Source organism: Anthonomus grandis, chromosome 5 (assembly GCF_022605725.1).
Source record: "Anthonomus grandis grandis chromosome 5, icAntGran1.3, whole genome shotgun sequence".
Taxonomy (NCBI): Eukaryota; Metazoa; Arthropoda; class Insecta; order Coleoptera; family Curculionidae; genus Anthonomus; species Anthonomus grandis.
Genome location: NC_065550.1, coordinates 15021716 through 15035322, shown reverse-complemented (window position 1 = coordinate 15035322; position 13607 = coordinate 15021716). Strand labels below are relative to the sequence as shown.

General features: G+C 33.0%; 1 protein-coding gene across 1 annotated transcript; it reads left to right on the top strand.

Moving 5' to 3' along the window:
- The first annotated feature begins 9957 nt into the window (after positions 1-9957).
- LOC126736899 (major facilitator superfamily domain-containing protein 9-like) lies at positions 9958-12185 on the top strand. Its single transcript, XM_050441525.1, has 5 exons — positions 9958-10726; positions 10820-10951; positions 11010-11139; positions 11188-11400; positions 11455-12185. The coding sequence occupies exons 1-5, from the start codon at positions 10697-10699 to the stop codon at positions 12138-12140; spliced, it is 1191 nt and encodes a 396-aa protein (XP_050297482.1). The 5' UTR covers positions 9958-10696; the 3' UTR covers positions 12141-12185.
- The last annotated feature ends 1422 nt before the right edge of the window (positions 12186-13607 follow it).

Sequence of the window (13607 nt, the reverse complement as noted above, 5' to 3'; positions counted from 1 at the left end):
GCGCCATAAACCCCTATTCGAAAATGATTAGATTTTAAGATACAGGGTGATCAAATTTTAAGAAAAATTTTCACGATAAATTTGACATCCTTGTAGATATTTTTTTGAAAATTGGCAGGTAGTTTCTATGCATCTAGTACTATTTTTTAGTACCTAATTTAATTTTTTATTTTACCAGTGGCGTCCATCCGAGCTAGAATCTAGTTAACTCCTTAAAAAAAATGGTTCGTCACTGTTTTTTTCAAATAATTTTTTTTTAATCCTCGCTTAACTTAAAATACATTTTCTCTCTTGACTTTTTTTTCTTCGACGTACCGGTTACGCATAAAAAAATAAACCATAAAAATAACCATTGTTCAAATTTTATTTCTCGCTAAAATTTAAATTTTTACTTTCATCCGTTTGATAATATTTACGGTGAGTATTCATTATTGGAAAAAAATTGCACTGCAATTCTTTGATTTGAAGGTTTCATAAATATCTACAGTTATTTATAAAAAGAATGCATGGGCGAAGTTAGAGACTCAAAAATGGGGGGGCTAAAGCCCCCATCCAGAGGCAGAGTTACACGAAGAGGTGAGGAGGTGGCCATCAAAGAAAAGTCCGCCGCAGGCGACGCCGGAGATAACAAATTTTTTGGTGGGCACCTTCATTTTCACTTATAAGCCGTTAAAATTATTAAAAAAAAAAGAATAATCTTAAACAGCTTCTATTCTAATTTGCTATACTGTATACATAATATCATGAATTTGTTTTACTTTTATTTTCATATTAGGTTTCATCCAAGGAACACGTTTCTGAATTTTATTGCAATATCCATAACGTATGAACCATTCTGTATATGTATTGGACTATATTGCATACACAGCAAAATTCAAAAGTCGCTAGTTTTTAAAAAAAATTTAAACTTTCAAGAAAAATTTCAAAGTTCAAAATAATATCATTTTAATATCTAATTGTCGGACTTAATTAATTTAGACAAAGTTAAACACGACGTTTCGGTTGGTAAGTATCTCCAACCATTATTATATTAAAATGTTATATTAAGTGTAAAGTAGCAGTTTACACTTGATAACGGTTGGAGATATTTACCAACCAAAACGTCATGTTTAAATTAATTAAGACAATTCAAATCCGACAATTAGATATTACTTCTCCATTGTCTGCCACCTTCAAAACCAATATCATTTTAATAAAACGCAATAATTCTTCAAAAATAGTAAAAGCAAAATTTATTTAAAATGTCCTTAAATAAAATGAAATCCAACAAAATTATCTTATAACTACTCTAATAAAAGTTTTCGATTTCCCTTTTTTAAAAACTCTTTTAAAATTTCATCAGGCGATAATGACTTTGTTAGATCACTTTCAACACTGGTTAATGCTAAAGAACTAAATCGATCCTGACCCATCGTTGACCTAAACCAATTTTTAATTCTTCTCATTGTTGAGAAAGAGCGTTCGCAGGACGCTGAAGAAATTGGCAAAACTAATGCTATTTGCATAAGGGTATATGCATTTGGAAAAGTCTCTTTTCTTAATACATCTTTAATATCAGAAATGGTAATGTTGTGGCTCTGGCTTTTATTTATGCAATTCCCAATAACGGTCATTTCAGCTTTTAATAGCTCCTTATCGTTTAAAAAGGTATCTCCATACAATTTAATGAATTCCAAACTACCATCAAAGTCCATCTGCAAAAAATTGAAGACAGATTTAGCTAATTTCTGACTTTCGGAAGAAAATCTTATTTTTAGATGATTTATTGTATTGTCGAGAGACCCATAATAAATTAAAATTAGCCAAAACTTTTGTGCCTCATTTTTTATCAAAGGTGAATTTAAGACCGTTTCTTCGTGTACTGCGGAAGTGGAAGCTTCAACATATTCTTTAAGTCTTATACTTTCTGTTTTTTTACGTTTTGAAGACCGTATATCGAGGCATATGTCATTTTCTTGTGCTAAGTTTTCTATGTCTAGCCATAATTGTGCGAAAGTTTTTTCATCACGCTTTTTCTCCAGTGCTGCAATGGTACCGTTTATAATATTTGTAGATTCTGCTAAAGTGCCCTTTTCAGACTGTAATTGTTTGCTTAAAATGTTCATTATTTTCAATATATCATCTAAAATTATTAAACTTACTACAAATGTTGAACTTTTTATATTATTAAGTAAACCGATTACTTCTACAGCATTTTTGTCGGACTTCTGCTGAATCTCGAACTCGAGGGCTTTAATTATGGCACACAAGTTTTTTTTTACGGCTTGGCAGCTTGAACTTCGGCAAGTCCACCGGGTATCTGAGAGGCGCCATAGTTCAACTTTAGTAAGATTTAGTTCTTTTTGAATATCAACTAGAACACTATGGGTAGATGGCGAAGCAAAATGTATATAAAGTGCTTCAAGTGTGTTAAAAAAGTCTTTTACAAAAATCAATTTCCTTACACAAATCTGTTACCACTAAATTTAGACGATGAGCCATACAATGTATATATATGGCTGATGGATAAATTTCTCTAATTTTCGCTTGTAGACCGCCAACCCTATCAGACATAAGGCTTGCAACATCATAGCATTGGGCAATAATTGGAATATTTTCTAATCCGGCATTTCTAAGATAATTTATTAAAATGTTGCAAAGACTTGTAGCATCACGTTCTTGAGAACAGTTTACAAACCCCAAAAATCTCTCTTCAATTTCTAATCCCTTAATATACCTTACACAAATAGACAGTTGCTGTTCCTTAAAACTTTGCGCCTCATCTACCATCAAAGCGAACATATGCGAATCCTTGATTTCATCACAAATGGTAGTTAAAATCATGTATCCACTTATGTTAATGATATCATTTTGTATATCAGAACTGCTCAAATTAAAATATTTTTGATGTTGCTCTTTAAATGTGGGATTGTACCTGCTAACTAGTTCACAAATTTCTTTAAAATTACCTTTATTTTTTGAGTCTTCTGATTCATCATGACGTCTTAGGGCAACACCCTGGAGATATAAGGTAAGTAAGATATCCGTAATTATTTTGAAATATTCCCTATTTTTATTAACCTGTTCTCTATATGCAGAAGATATTTGTGTCACGACAGAACCTGTTTTTAATGAGTCTTTATAAGCTACATATTTATGATTATTTTCAATATGTGATTTTCCTCGAGCATGTATGGATAATTTTTCAGCAAGTTTCTTCCAATTTCTGAAGCCTGTTTTAGTAAAAGTTGCTTCCACATCGTCCTTATTCGCAAACAATCGGCAGCAAAATACTGCATCGTCATGTGTGCTGTATTCAACCCAGGTGTACTGTTTAAAATATTTCGATGAAAAACTTTGATTCCCAACTTTTGTTGATGGATATTTCTCTAATATTGGTTGCCTTGATCCCGTTTGAAGAGTGCCCAGATAATGTAAATACTGCATATTAGGCGGCAGCTCTGAAAAAGAAAACAACCATTTTTCCAGATATTAAAGTAAGTAATCTTAATATTGCGACAAAATTCAAAACCTGTTATTAAATAATTACTCAAAAAAAGGTCGTATAAACATAGGTTCCAAACGCATTAAAAATATGTTGAGCTACAGGGTGGTTAAGTTTTAACAAAAACCCCTTTTTTATGACGAATTCTATGTATCCACAGCCATTTACCAACACACCATTAAAATTTTAGTGTTTACTCAGAGCCCATATGCACATATTAATATGTACATATAGGCTGTAAATTGAATACTTTTGTACAGGGTGGCCAAATAAGAATGCGAGGTACTGTATCTGGGAAACTATTCATCGTAGAAGCTTGCGATAAAAAAATTTATTACTAAAATGGCCAAGAGAATGACCTGGAAAATATTTTCAAGTTTCTAAAATGGCCGCTCGGGGGCGCAACTGCAATCTTGAATCTAGAAAACTGATGTTTCTGTAAATTTTGCTGAATTAACCTAACAAAAAAATAGCTGATTATTAAAGTAGAGACTAATCCGAACCTTTTTTATTTGAATAGTTTTGCTGTATCTCTAAAAATAAAGTGGTGGGAGGTGTTCAAAAGTTGGCTTAAAACACACCCTGTATACTAAAAACGCCTTAGCCGATTTTATCAAACTTGGGCTAGTTGAAAAGAGCTATTATTAAGCTACGAATATTATTATATTTCATGTTTTTTTAGTTTTACATCTCGCCGCTAGAGGGCTTTTTTCGGCTTTCTGACACAAATGACTAATTTTCTCAAAAAACTTAAATGCGTTGATATAATTTTTTTTTCATAGAAAAATAGCTAAATGATGTCTAAATAATATTGCGAAAATCGCAACTCGATATCTTGTTCCTAACCTAAAATATAGGCCAAAGAATATTTTATACCCTTAAATTTTAATTTTTTTATACTAATTATTTTGAAATTTTTTAAAATTCACTACTTTTGAAAACAAAATTTACCATTTTTGAAAATATTACCTATATTAATATTACTAAAAGGTAAGTATTCATAATGCTTCAAAAATCAGACCTATTTTATGTTATATATTCACTATGGATATAATACGAAAAAAATGCAACAAAACAAATGTCTACTCAAATTATAAACATTTCTCAAATTGTCAATAGTAAGTTGTCAAAAGTTTTACGTTACTTGAGCATTTTTTGTTTTTGCAAAATGCGTTTTACGAACGATGGAGCTGTTGATATGCTTGCGGTTTATTTTGAATGTCTTCAAAATGCTGCAGTAGCAAAAAGAGTTTATGCTGCTCGATATCCAAATCGAAGTTATGTTAGATTTTTTCCCCGATTAGTGGCGAACTTACGAGCCAATGGAAGTTTTCGGCCTAGGTTTCAACGGCCAAGAATTAGAAGAAATGTGGACAATATTCACAGCGTACTGGGATATATTGAAGGAAATCCTCATGTTAGCACAAGAGCATTATCCCTTGAATTAGGCATATCAAGAACAACGATTCAAAATATTTTGAAGGACAATAGGTAAATTCTAATAGCCCTCGCCATATATGGATTTATTTAAGTTCAGCATTTTTTTTAATATATTTATGAATGCACCCATATCATGTTAATTTACATTAGGCATTGGAAGAAGCAGACTTTGATCGTAGGTTGGACTATTGCCATTGGATATTAGGCATGATACGCGAGGACAAAGATTTTTTATTTAAAATTCTTTGGACCGATGAAGCCACATTTAATAGTGACGGTAGAGTCAACCTGCATAACATGCATTATTGGTCTGCAGAAAATCCGCATTGGTTGCGTGAAGTTCAGCACCAAGGGCGCTGGAGTTTAAATGTGTGGTGTGGTATACTTGGAGGCAACATTATTGGACCATATTTTTTTGAGAAATCTCTAAATGGCAATGTTTTTTTCGACTTTTTGGTAAATCAATTACCGTTGTTGCTGGAAGATGTGCTACTGGAAGTCCGGCAAAATTTGTTTTTGCAGTTGGATGGTTGTCCAGCACATTTTGCTAGGAATGTGCGAGAGCATATTAATAACATTTTTTAACAGCGGTGGATTGGAAGAGGAAGCCTGTTTCCATGGCCTCCGCGATTCCCAGACTTAACCTGTCTTGATTTCTATTTATGGGGGCGGTTAAAGGACATTGTATTTCAGACTCAGCCCACGACTAGAGAAGATATGAAAAACCGCATTCGTAATGCAATACATACCATACCGAAAGCCGAAATTGAAGCTGCAGTTCTATCTACCCATGTGAGGCTTCAGCAATGCATAGAGCGTGATGGTCAGCATTTCGAGCATTTACGGGGGCATTAAAACCCTTTCTTTTTAAAATCGGTCCTTTATAGGGCCACAACTTACATTATAAAAGAAATTCGAAATAAATTATTGTGTAGTTTTTATAAATATTAAGGGATTTCCATATAAAATTTTCTTTGGCCTAAATTTTAGGTTAGGATAAAGATATTAAGATGCGGTTTTCGCAAGCATATTTAGGCGTCATTAAGCTATTTTTTTGTATAAAAAAATTTATACCATTGCATTTAAGTTTTTTGAGAAAATTTGTCATTTGTGTCAGAAAGCCGAAAAAAGCCCTCTAGCGGCGAAATGTAAAACTAAAAAAAACATGAAATATAATAATATTCGTAGCTTAATAATAGCTCTTTTCAACTAGCCCAAGTTTGATAAAATCGGCTAAGGTGTTTTTAGTATACAGGGTGTGTTTTAAGCCAACTTTTGAACACCCCCCACCGCTTTATTTTTAGAGATACAGCAAAACTATTCAAATAAAAAAGGTTCGGATTAGTCTCTACTTTAATAATCAGCTATTTTTTTGTTAGGTTAATTCAGCAAAATTTACAGAAACATCAGTTTTCTAGATTCAAGATTGCAGTTGCGCCCCCTAGCGGCTATTTTAGATACTTGAAAATATTTTCCAGGTCATTATCTTGGCCATTTTAGTAATACATTTTTTTATCGCAAGCTTCTACGATGAATAGTTTCCCAGATACAGTACCTCGCATTCTTATTTGGCCACCCTGTACATAAAAAAATGGTACGCCCCTGTTTTTTTGTATTAGAAAATAATGTTTATTTTTTTTATTACATTCGTAACATATTTTTTGATCTCTTGCAAACTAGCAAATAAAGTTATTTGCTAGTTGCACAACAACCCTTAGATTTGTATACATAGATTAGTCAAGCGGGTATATTATACTTAATAAAAGTTTACCATCAAGACATTATTTTTCATCAACAACACATTTAGACAACGTTTTTCATCTAAGACGTTATTTATATTTGTTTATAAACCTAAATATGTTTATAGGAACTGTTTTGCATAATTTCGTCCAGAAAATACGTTTCAAAATTTTTGGCAGTATAAAAAAACACCTTTTATATTATAACTCTACAATATAGTGAGATAAACGAAACTAACCAGTGTTTGTATATCTATACATAATACAAACCTCTTATGTTGCTTAAACGTTCATTCGAGGGACTTTCATTTATTTCAGTACTTATTCCGTTGGCGCTGCAACTGCAACTTTTGCGGCAGGTTCTTTTGGAGACTTGGCAATTTTTGAAAAAAAATAACGAATATCACCACTCACTTTCTTCATTTTGATTTTTGCCTTCTGCAGTCACAGTAGAAGCAAAGTTTAAATGCGAAAACAGTAAAACAAAAGTTCAGAAAAGTTCCAAATCGGAAAACTTTACTAAATAAAACATATTTAAGTAAATCAATGCACAGTGTAAAGTTTTTACATCAACGTAATCAGCTGTCTTAATAACTCGTAATCTCGATTTTAACATGTGTACCAGAACGGCAAAATGCAGACTAGGACTAGCGTCACTAGCAACAAAAGACAAGCTCAAAGCCGCTCGCAGGGCATATACATTGCGCATTGCGCGACGGGCGCCGGTGTTTGAAAGACCGGCCGCTACTGGTCAGTGAGGCGCCCACTGACACGCGGCAGTTTCATTCGATTTTTGAATTAGAGATTACCAGCAACCGGCAATTGTATTCCTATACCGCAAACAAATAAACAGTGTCGCTCAGCATGCTTCTGCAAAATTCACAAATTAAAGAGAGGATGATGGCAAAAATTGATCGTATGTATTAATTAAAATATTTCCCAAATTAATTAAAAAAATTAATAAAAATATTTCTCCCCAAAAAAATTGTTTTTTATTTTGCTAATTTCATTTTAAAGGGGGCTAAGCTCCCCAAGCCCCCCCCCTAACTCCGCCCATGAAAGAATGATGAATTCTTAAAAAAAAACATAAACTTTTTTGATAGCTTTTATTTCACTACTTTTTACTCGAGAAAACAAAAAAAAAAGAATTGCATATTACAAATTTATTAATGTCATACATAGCTTATAAGAAAGTTTGCGTCAAATCTTTCGTTGCAAAGCTGAGCACGGCGGCTTATGTTTTGTCGAACTCTTTCAAATGTCGCCACTGTATTTTGAACATCTGCCCATGAGTGACATCACTCATCCCAAAAGTCTTCTTGAGTGGGAACAAGGGTTTCATATACAATGTTTTAACATGACCCCATAACAAAAATCCAATGGGGTCAAGTCAGGCGACCGCGCTGGTCATTGAGCAGGACCGCCAATCCACCTATTAGGAAAGCTTGCATCTAAATATTGCCGCGCTTGCAAAGTAAAATGTGGTGGAGCGCCATCGTCTTAAAACCAGGTACGAGCTCTAATATTTTGTGGCACATCCTCCAATGGTCCGGAAGCCCATGCTGATATCTGTAGATATTAAGCATAAATATGCCCATTTAAGTATAGTGGCAGCAAATATGGCCTGATGACTTGGAGCCGTTGCCATAAGATATTCACATATAATAGCACGCACACTTGTGGAAGGATTGGACTCGACATGGGTCAAAACCGCTTCTTCAAACTCAACTGTACGAATTGCTATTCGTTCGCTCTTCTCCCGTCTGACGTCGGAAGCTACCAGGTTCACGAAGATCTCTATGAATCCTTAGAATAACATTACGTTCAGGCTGGCGAGGTGCTGGAAACCGTTCTGCATACAGCTGCTCGGCTCTTCTAGCATTACCGCCAGCTTCTTCATAAATTAGATGCATGTCAGCGGATTCCACATTCGAATATACGTTTATTTTACATCTATTTATTAATTATTTATCTATTATTATTTATATATTAATATTTTTATGCGAAAACGGTACGTCGGAGAAAACAAAGCCAGGAGACGGAATTTACTCTAAATTAAATGAGAATTTGAAAAATATTTTTTATTTGAAGAAAAAAACAGTAGCGTACCGACATTCCACCTTTTTGTACTGACGCAAAACTTAAAAAAAGTTGTTATTGGCGTTGCTGGTCTGTTTTCCGGATCAGAAGCAGGAAATAAGTACATCGTGGTTGTGATGGACTACTTCAGAAAATGGATTGATGCGTACCCTCTACCAAACCAGGAAGCCTCTACTATCGCTAACGCTTTAGTAAAAGAATGGATCTGCTGATTTGATGTAAGAAGCGAACGGAAAAACTTCAAAGATCCTCAGATAGGCCCTTCTGAAAGACATCAAAAATGTCTTTTACATAGATAATAGAGTAATCAACTTTACGACCGGCGACAGGCTCATTATGAAAACCACGAAGATGCTGAGCAGCGCCAAATCCAAGCAGAGTCGGATATGACATTCGATTAATTCATGGCCAATCGTTGACCGAAAGAGTAGTTCGGGCTGACCTGTGAAATGCAGCAAGACCAGTGGCTAAGGACTTGTAATAGCTTTCCGCAGAAAGTTCGGAAAAATTCAAGCTACATTGATTCAATTCTAGAGTCAGGCAAGCACATAAGATAACTGATGAAGAGACTGGTAGTAGAAAGGTTTTCTACCTAGTTACCAAAGAGTTAAGCGTCCCAATGTTTGGGATGCTTTTTCTTTTTTAAAGGAGGAATTGCCTGCCGAAGATCTGAGAACCTGATTAACTTAGACTAGACGATAATTCGCAGCATTTTAGAAGTGGTCTTTAGATTTACAGGTCATTTAGGAGCCAGTTATAATGTACTATTATATTCAAAGTAATTCCCCGGAAAAAAATTACAAATTGATACTTCTACATGAGGTCCTATTGGAAGTGGAGAACCTTCTGCGAATATCAACATCTACCAATTTTGGAATAATTTTGAGAGGAAACGAACTTAGGAAGCCGGCAATTTAATGATCTTAGCAGCTACGAATACATCCGGCACTCAAGAAAAATCTCGTCCGTCGCGAAAACCCATACACATAGGTGCGACAAGGATAGAGCAAGCGACAGGCCTGAACAGTTGGACACACGTAGAAAGTTGGCAAATGCTTCAGAACAATGGTCTACCTAACAGATAAGAAGCCCTCGCCGCTAGGCTAGTTTAAATCTGAATACTGGCGCTACTTTTAGATCAAAATAAAGACAGCGTAAATAAGCGTCTAGTAGACTTAAGTCATTGTGTTTAGTGTGTTCGTAGTAATAATACTTAAAATGACAGTTAGTTAAAATAGAAATAGAAATAGTTAGTTAAAACAGACTAGTTAAAATGACACAGTATGGATGTTTTTGTATTTTCATAAGTGTCCAAGCCTCCTTTTCCAAAATGAAAATCTACATAAAAATACAATTTTAAAGATATAATTGACGTCATAATTTCCATCCTCCTGCCGACGGCCGTCTTAAGAAAAAACAGAAGATGAAATGTGAAACCTGATGAAAACAAAATTAATGATTATTTTGAAAAACTAAAACGTTGCTAAAACATCAGTAAATTAATCTACCTTTTTGAAAATAACTCAAGAGCTACTAGATTTAAACCCAAATCAAACAGCATTTAGTTACAAATAATTTTGTTTAAAACCTTTTTACTATTTTTCTTTCTTTTTGGTTTCCAAGATCGCAATACGTTAACCTTCAAATCCTGATTCACCGTATATTTTTAAATCTTGATTAAGTATACAAAATCAATCATTAAAGTTCATAACTATGCTGTTTAAAAGATAAAAACATTATCAATTTCACCTATATCAATTCCGTAAATCAGCTGATATCTGTAACTGATTATCTACATTGAAGGCCACGCCATATAGTAATTTAAAATAAATTTCTATCATCATCTTCGGTCAATGTTATAATCACACATGCTGGGAATCGGCATGGAACGTATTTTATTATTAAATTTATTTTTAGCATCACTATTTTAATAATGATTTGGCTGTATACTTTGTTCGCCTTGGTAAGAAATTTTTTGAACTTGTAACATGATGAAATGATATGGTGTAAGTAACGTATTTAATTTATATTGCTAAATAGGAATTATTTTATTTAGGAGGTTTTGAATATAGCAGTCTTTCTTCCAGTCTTTGGTGCATTTGCTAGATCCCTGGGTGCAACACCATCTACTCTTAGCTTTATAGACTCAAGTTGTGCTTTGATTACTCTACTTTGGAACCCGATTATTGTATTAATATATCTATATAAATATTAGAAATTACAGTGCTAAAATTAATTGATTTTAGGGAAGTTTAAGTGACCAGATTGGTAGGAAAGGGCTTTTGATAAAATGTTTAGCAGCAAGTGTGACCGGCAGTATTATTATGGCTGCATCTCCTTCTCTACTAGTAGTTTTTGTAGGGCGGCTCATTGGAGGTAAACAGATATTTATTTAAATGCACATACATTAGTTTTTTCTTTTAGCATTGGGTGGGTCAGTAGGGATCCTTTTAAGATCTATCGTAGGAGATATTTTTGAATCACCAGATGACAAAAAGACATTCTTTAGCCAGAGCGCGCCGTTTATTTCAGTGGCCTTTTTAGTTGGTGCACTGTCAGGTGGGTTTTTAAGTGAAGCACAACATGGCTATAGACTATCATTTTTACTTATGGCGAGTGTTATGGGGACTGCTGCCAGTAAGTATTTATAAGTAAGTAATTATGTGTTAATTAATGTGTATTTATTTTTAGTCTTGGCCCAGTGCTTTATACCAGATGACACAAAAACGATACCCGAAAAATCGTCTAAAAATAAGAAAAATGAATCCCTTTTAAAAAGTGGCCTAAATGAACTAAAAACTGCCTCTGCCGATATAAAAAGCTTATCCTGGTCTAGATACAAAACCATATTCATCATTAAAGCATCTTATGACTTTGCCACTTCTTTAATTATGACCAATGTTGGTTTAATTCTATTAAACGAATATGAAATTCAAGGACGTTATTTGGGTTACACATTCTTACTTATAAGTGTTATTTCTATAATAGCAAATATACTACAGCTAAGACTTAAAAGCATGTTTGATAATATCTCAGATTATGAAATTTTAATGAAAGGAGGTTTGGTAATAATAGTATCTTTTATTGGAATGAGCATAGCCAGTTCAGTTTTTGTATTTTTGTTTTTCCTAGCAGGCATGTTTTTAATTAAAGCTTTTGTGGATACGATATTAGTTCAAATGATAACCACAAAAACTGAAGAAAATGATCGCGGAAAGGTTATTGGAGCATTTGAAAATCTCGTGCCCCTAGCAGGTTTTTTTGCACCACTGGTGTGTGGGCTATTGACTGCAATCTGCGGCCACAGGTTATTAATATTGTCGGCATCATTGCCATTGATGTATTCTATAATTATTGCTAAAAATAAAATAGAATAAATTAGTTCTTGTAATTTATTAATAAAGAAACATTGTTAAATTACAGATTGCTCTTTAATATCAGTTCTATACAAATCTAATCGTTTAACAAAATTAAAATCAGTATCACATCTAATCACATATAATCATTTACCAATATATACAAATGTCTAAAACAATTACCTAGTCTTTCCATCAAATACTAGGTACTGATTGTTTGTCTCTGAATACCAAAAACATACTTTAACTCTGGGTTCTTTGGTAGATAGATTTCTCGTCTTGTTTTAAATACCCACTCTTCAAATAAGTTAGGTTGGTTGAAATAATAGATGATTTCCACCAGGAAGCTAGCATACCTTTTCATACGATATAACCATGGCGACTGCTTAGTAAGTTAACTAAGTAACTAGTTAACTAAATAAAAAAAGTTAATATATTATTTTTTTAGTGTACTATCAAACTAAACAAAAAAAGTCTAATTATAGTGGCCAAATATTAAATCAATGGGGCATAATTTATAGATGCAACCATCTACAAAGAGCATTAAATAATTACCACAATATTATAACAGCAAGGTCCTCGTATTTAACAAAATAGTTAAAGTTGTTACTCTCAAGAAATCATAATTAATATTGTTGATGAAGTAATCAAAAGTTCAGTTTTGAATCTCCAAGACATTAGTTACGTGTAATAAAAAAAAATGTGATAATGTGTCAAATTAAGATTTTCAAATTTTAATTTAAAAATTTGTTCTACAGCCCTGCATGTTAAAGTATAACCATTGTTGGTATTTGAATATGTCTTATTGGAAGTGTTAAAGGAGCAGCGTCCAGTAAGTAAATGTCATTATTTACTAATAAGTGTACTTAATTATTATTTATCTTATTTTCTTTATGGGTAAGAGCTTTCCTAAAATGTTAATTAATTTTTTTTGTGTTATTTTAGGTAATATCTAATATAGTCATATTATTTATCTTTAAATTCAAAAATGTCTTTAAAATAACTTAATTGTTGTATAAAACATTGTTTTTGCTACTTAATGTAGTTTAACTCTAAGTATTTGAATAGGCAGGAACAGTTTATTTTATTTTTTTTAGGATATATGTATCATTTCCTGTTTTTTTTAGTTAATATTGATTATTTCTATTCATATTCGATTTTTTTTGTAATATTAGTAGTAATATTTTGTTATCATAGTTTTTTTTATATAGTTACATGTTTCTCTTTAGGATTTGCGCTGCAACAAATGCGTGTATATTTTGTATTCCTTGATATGTGAAGAATAGCACTTGCGTACGAAATCTAAGGGGGATGGAGGTGTTTCTAATACTGGAGGATCAGTAGCCGCTGAATTTGGTGTTGGTCATATAAATACATTCAAAATACGTTCAATTGAAACGGGGTTTGATGAATTCGTAAATTACGTATCTGATTTTTATGTTGACATACTTAGGGTTTCAGGGTTAGGGTTTCACTTCACTGCATCAT

Bases quoted from the DNA above. Each gene is read 5' to 3' on its own strand.
- LOC126736899 (XM_050441525.1), top strand. From the start codon at position 10,697: ATGATTTGGCTGTATACTTTGTTCGCCTTG. The intron at 10,952-11,009 runs GTATTAATATAT...AATTGATTTTAG, and splicing joins TACTTTGGAACCCGATTATT to GGAAGTTTAAGTGACCAGAT. The intron at 11,401-11,454 runs GTAAGTATTTAT...ATTTATTTTTAG, and splicing joins TGTTATGGGGACTGCTGCCA to TCTTGGCCCAGTGCTTTATA.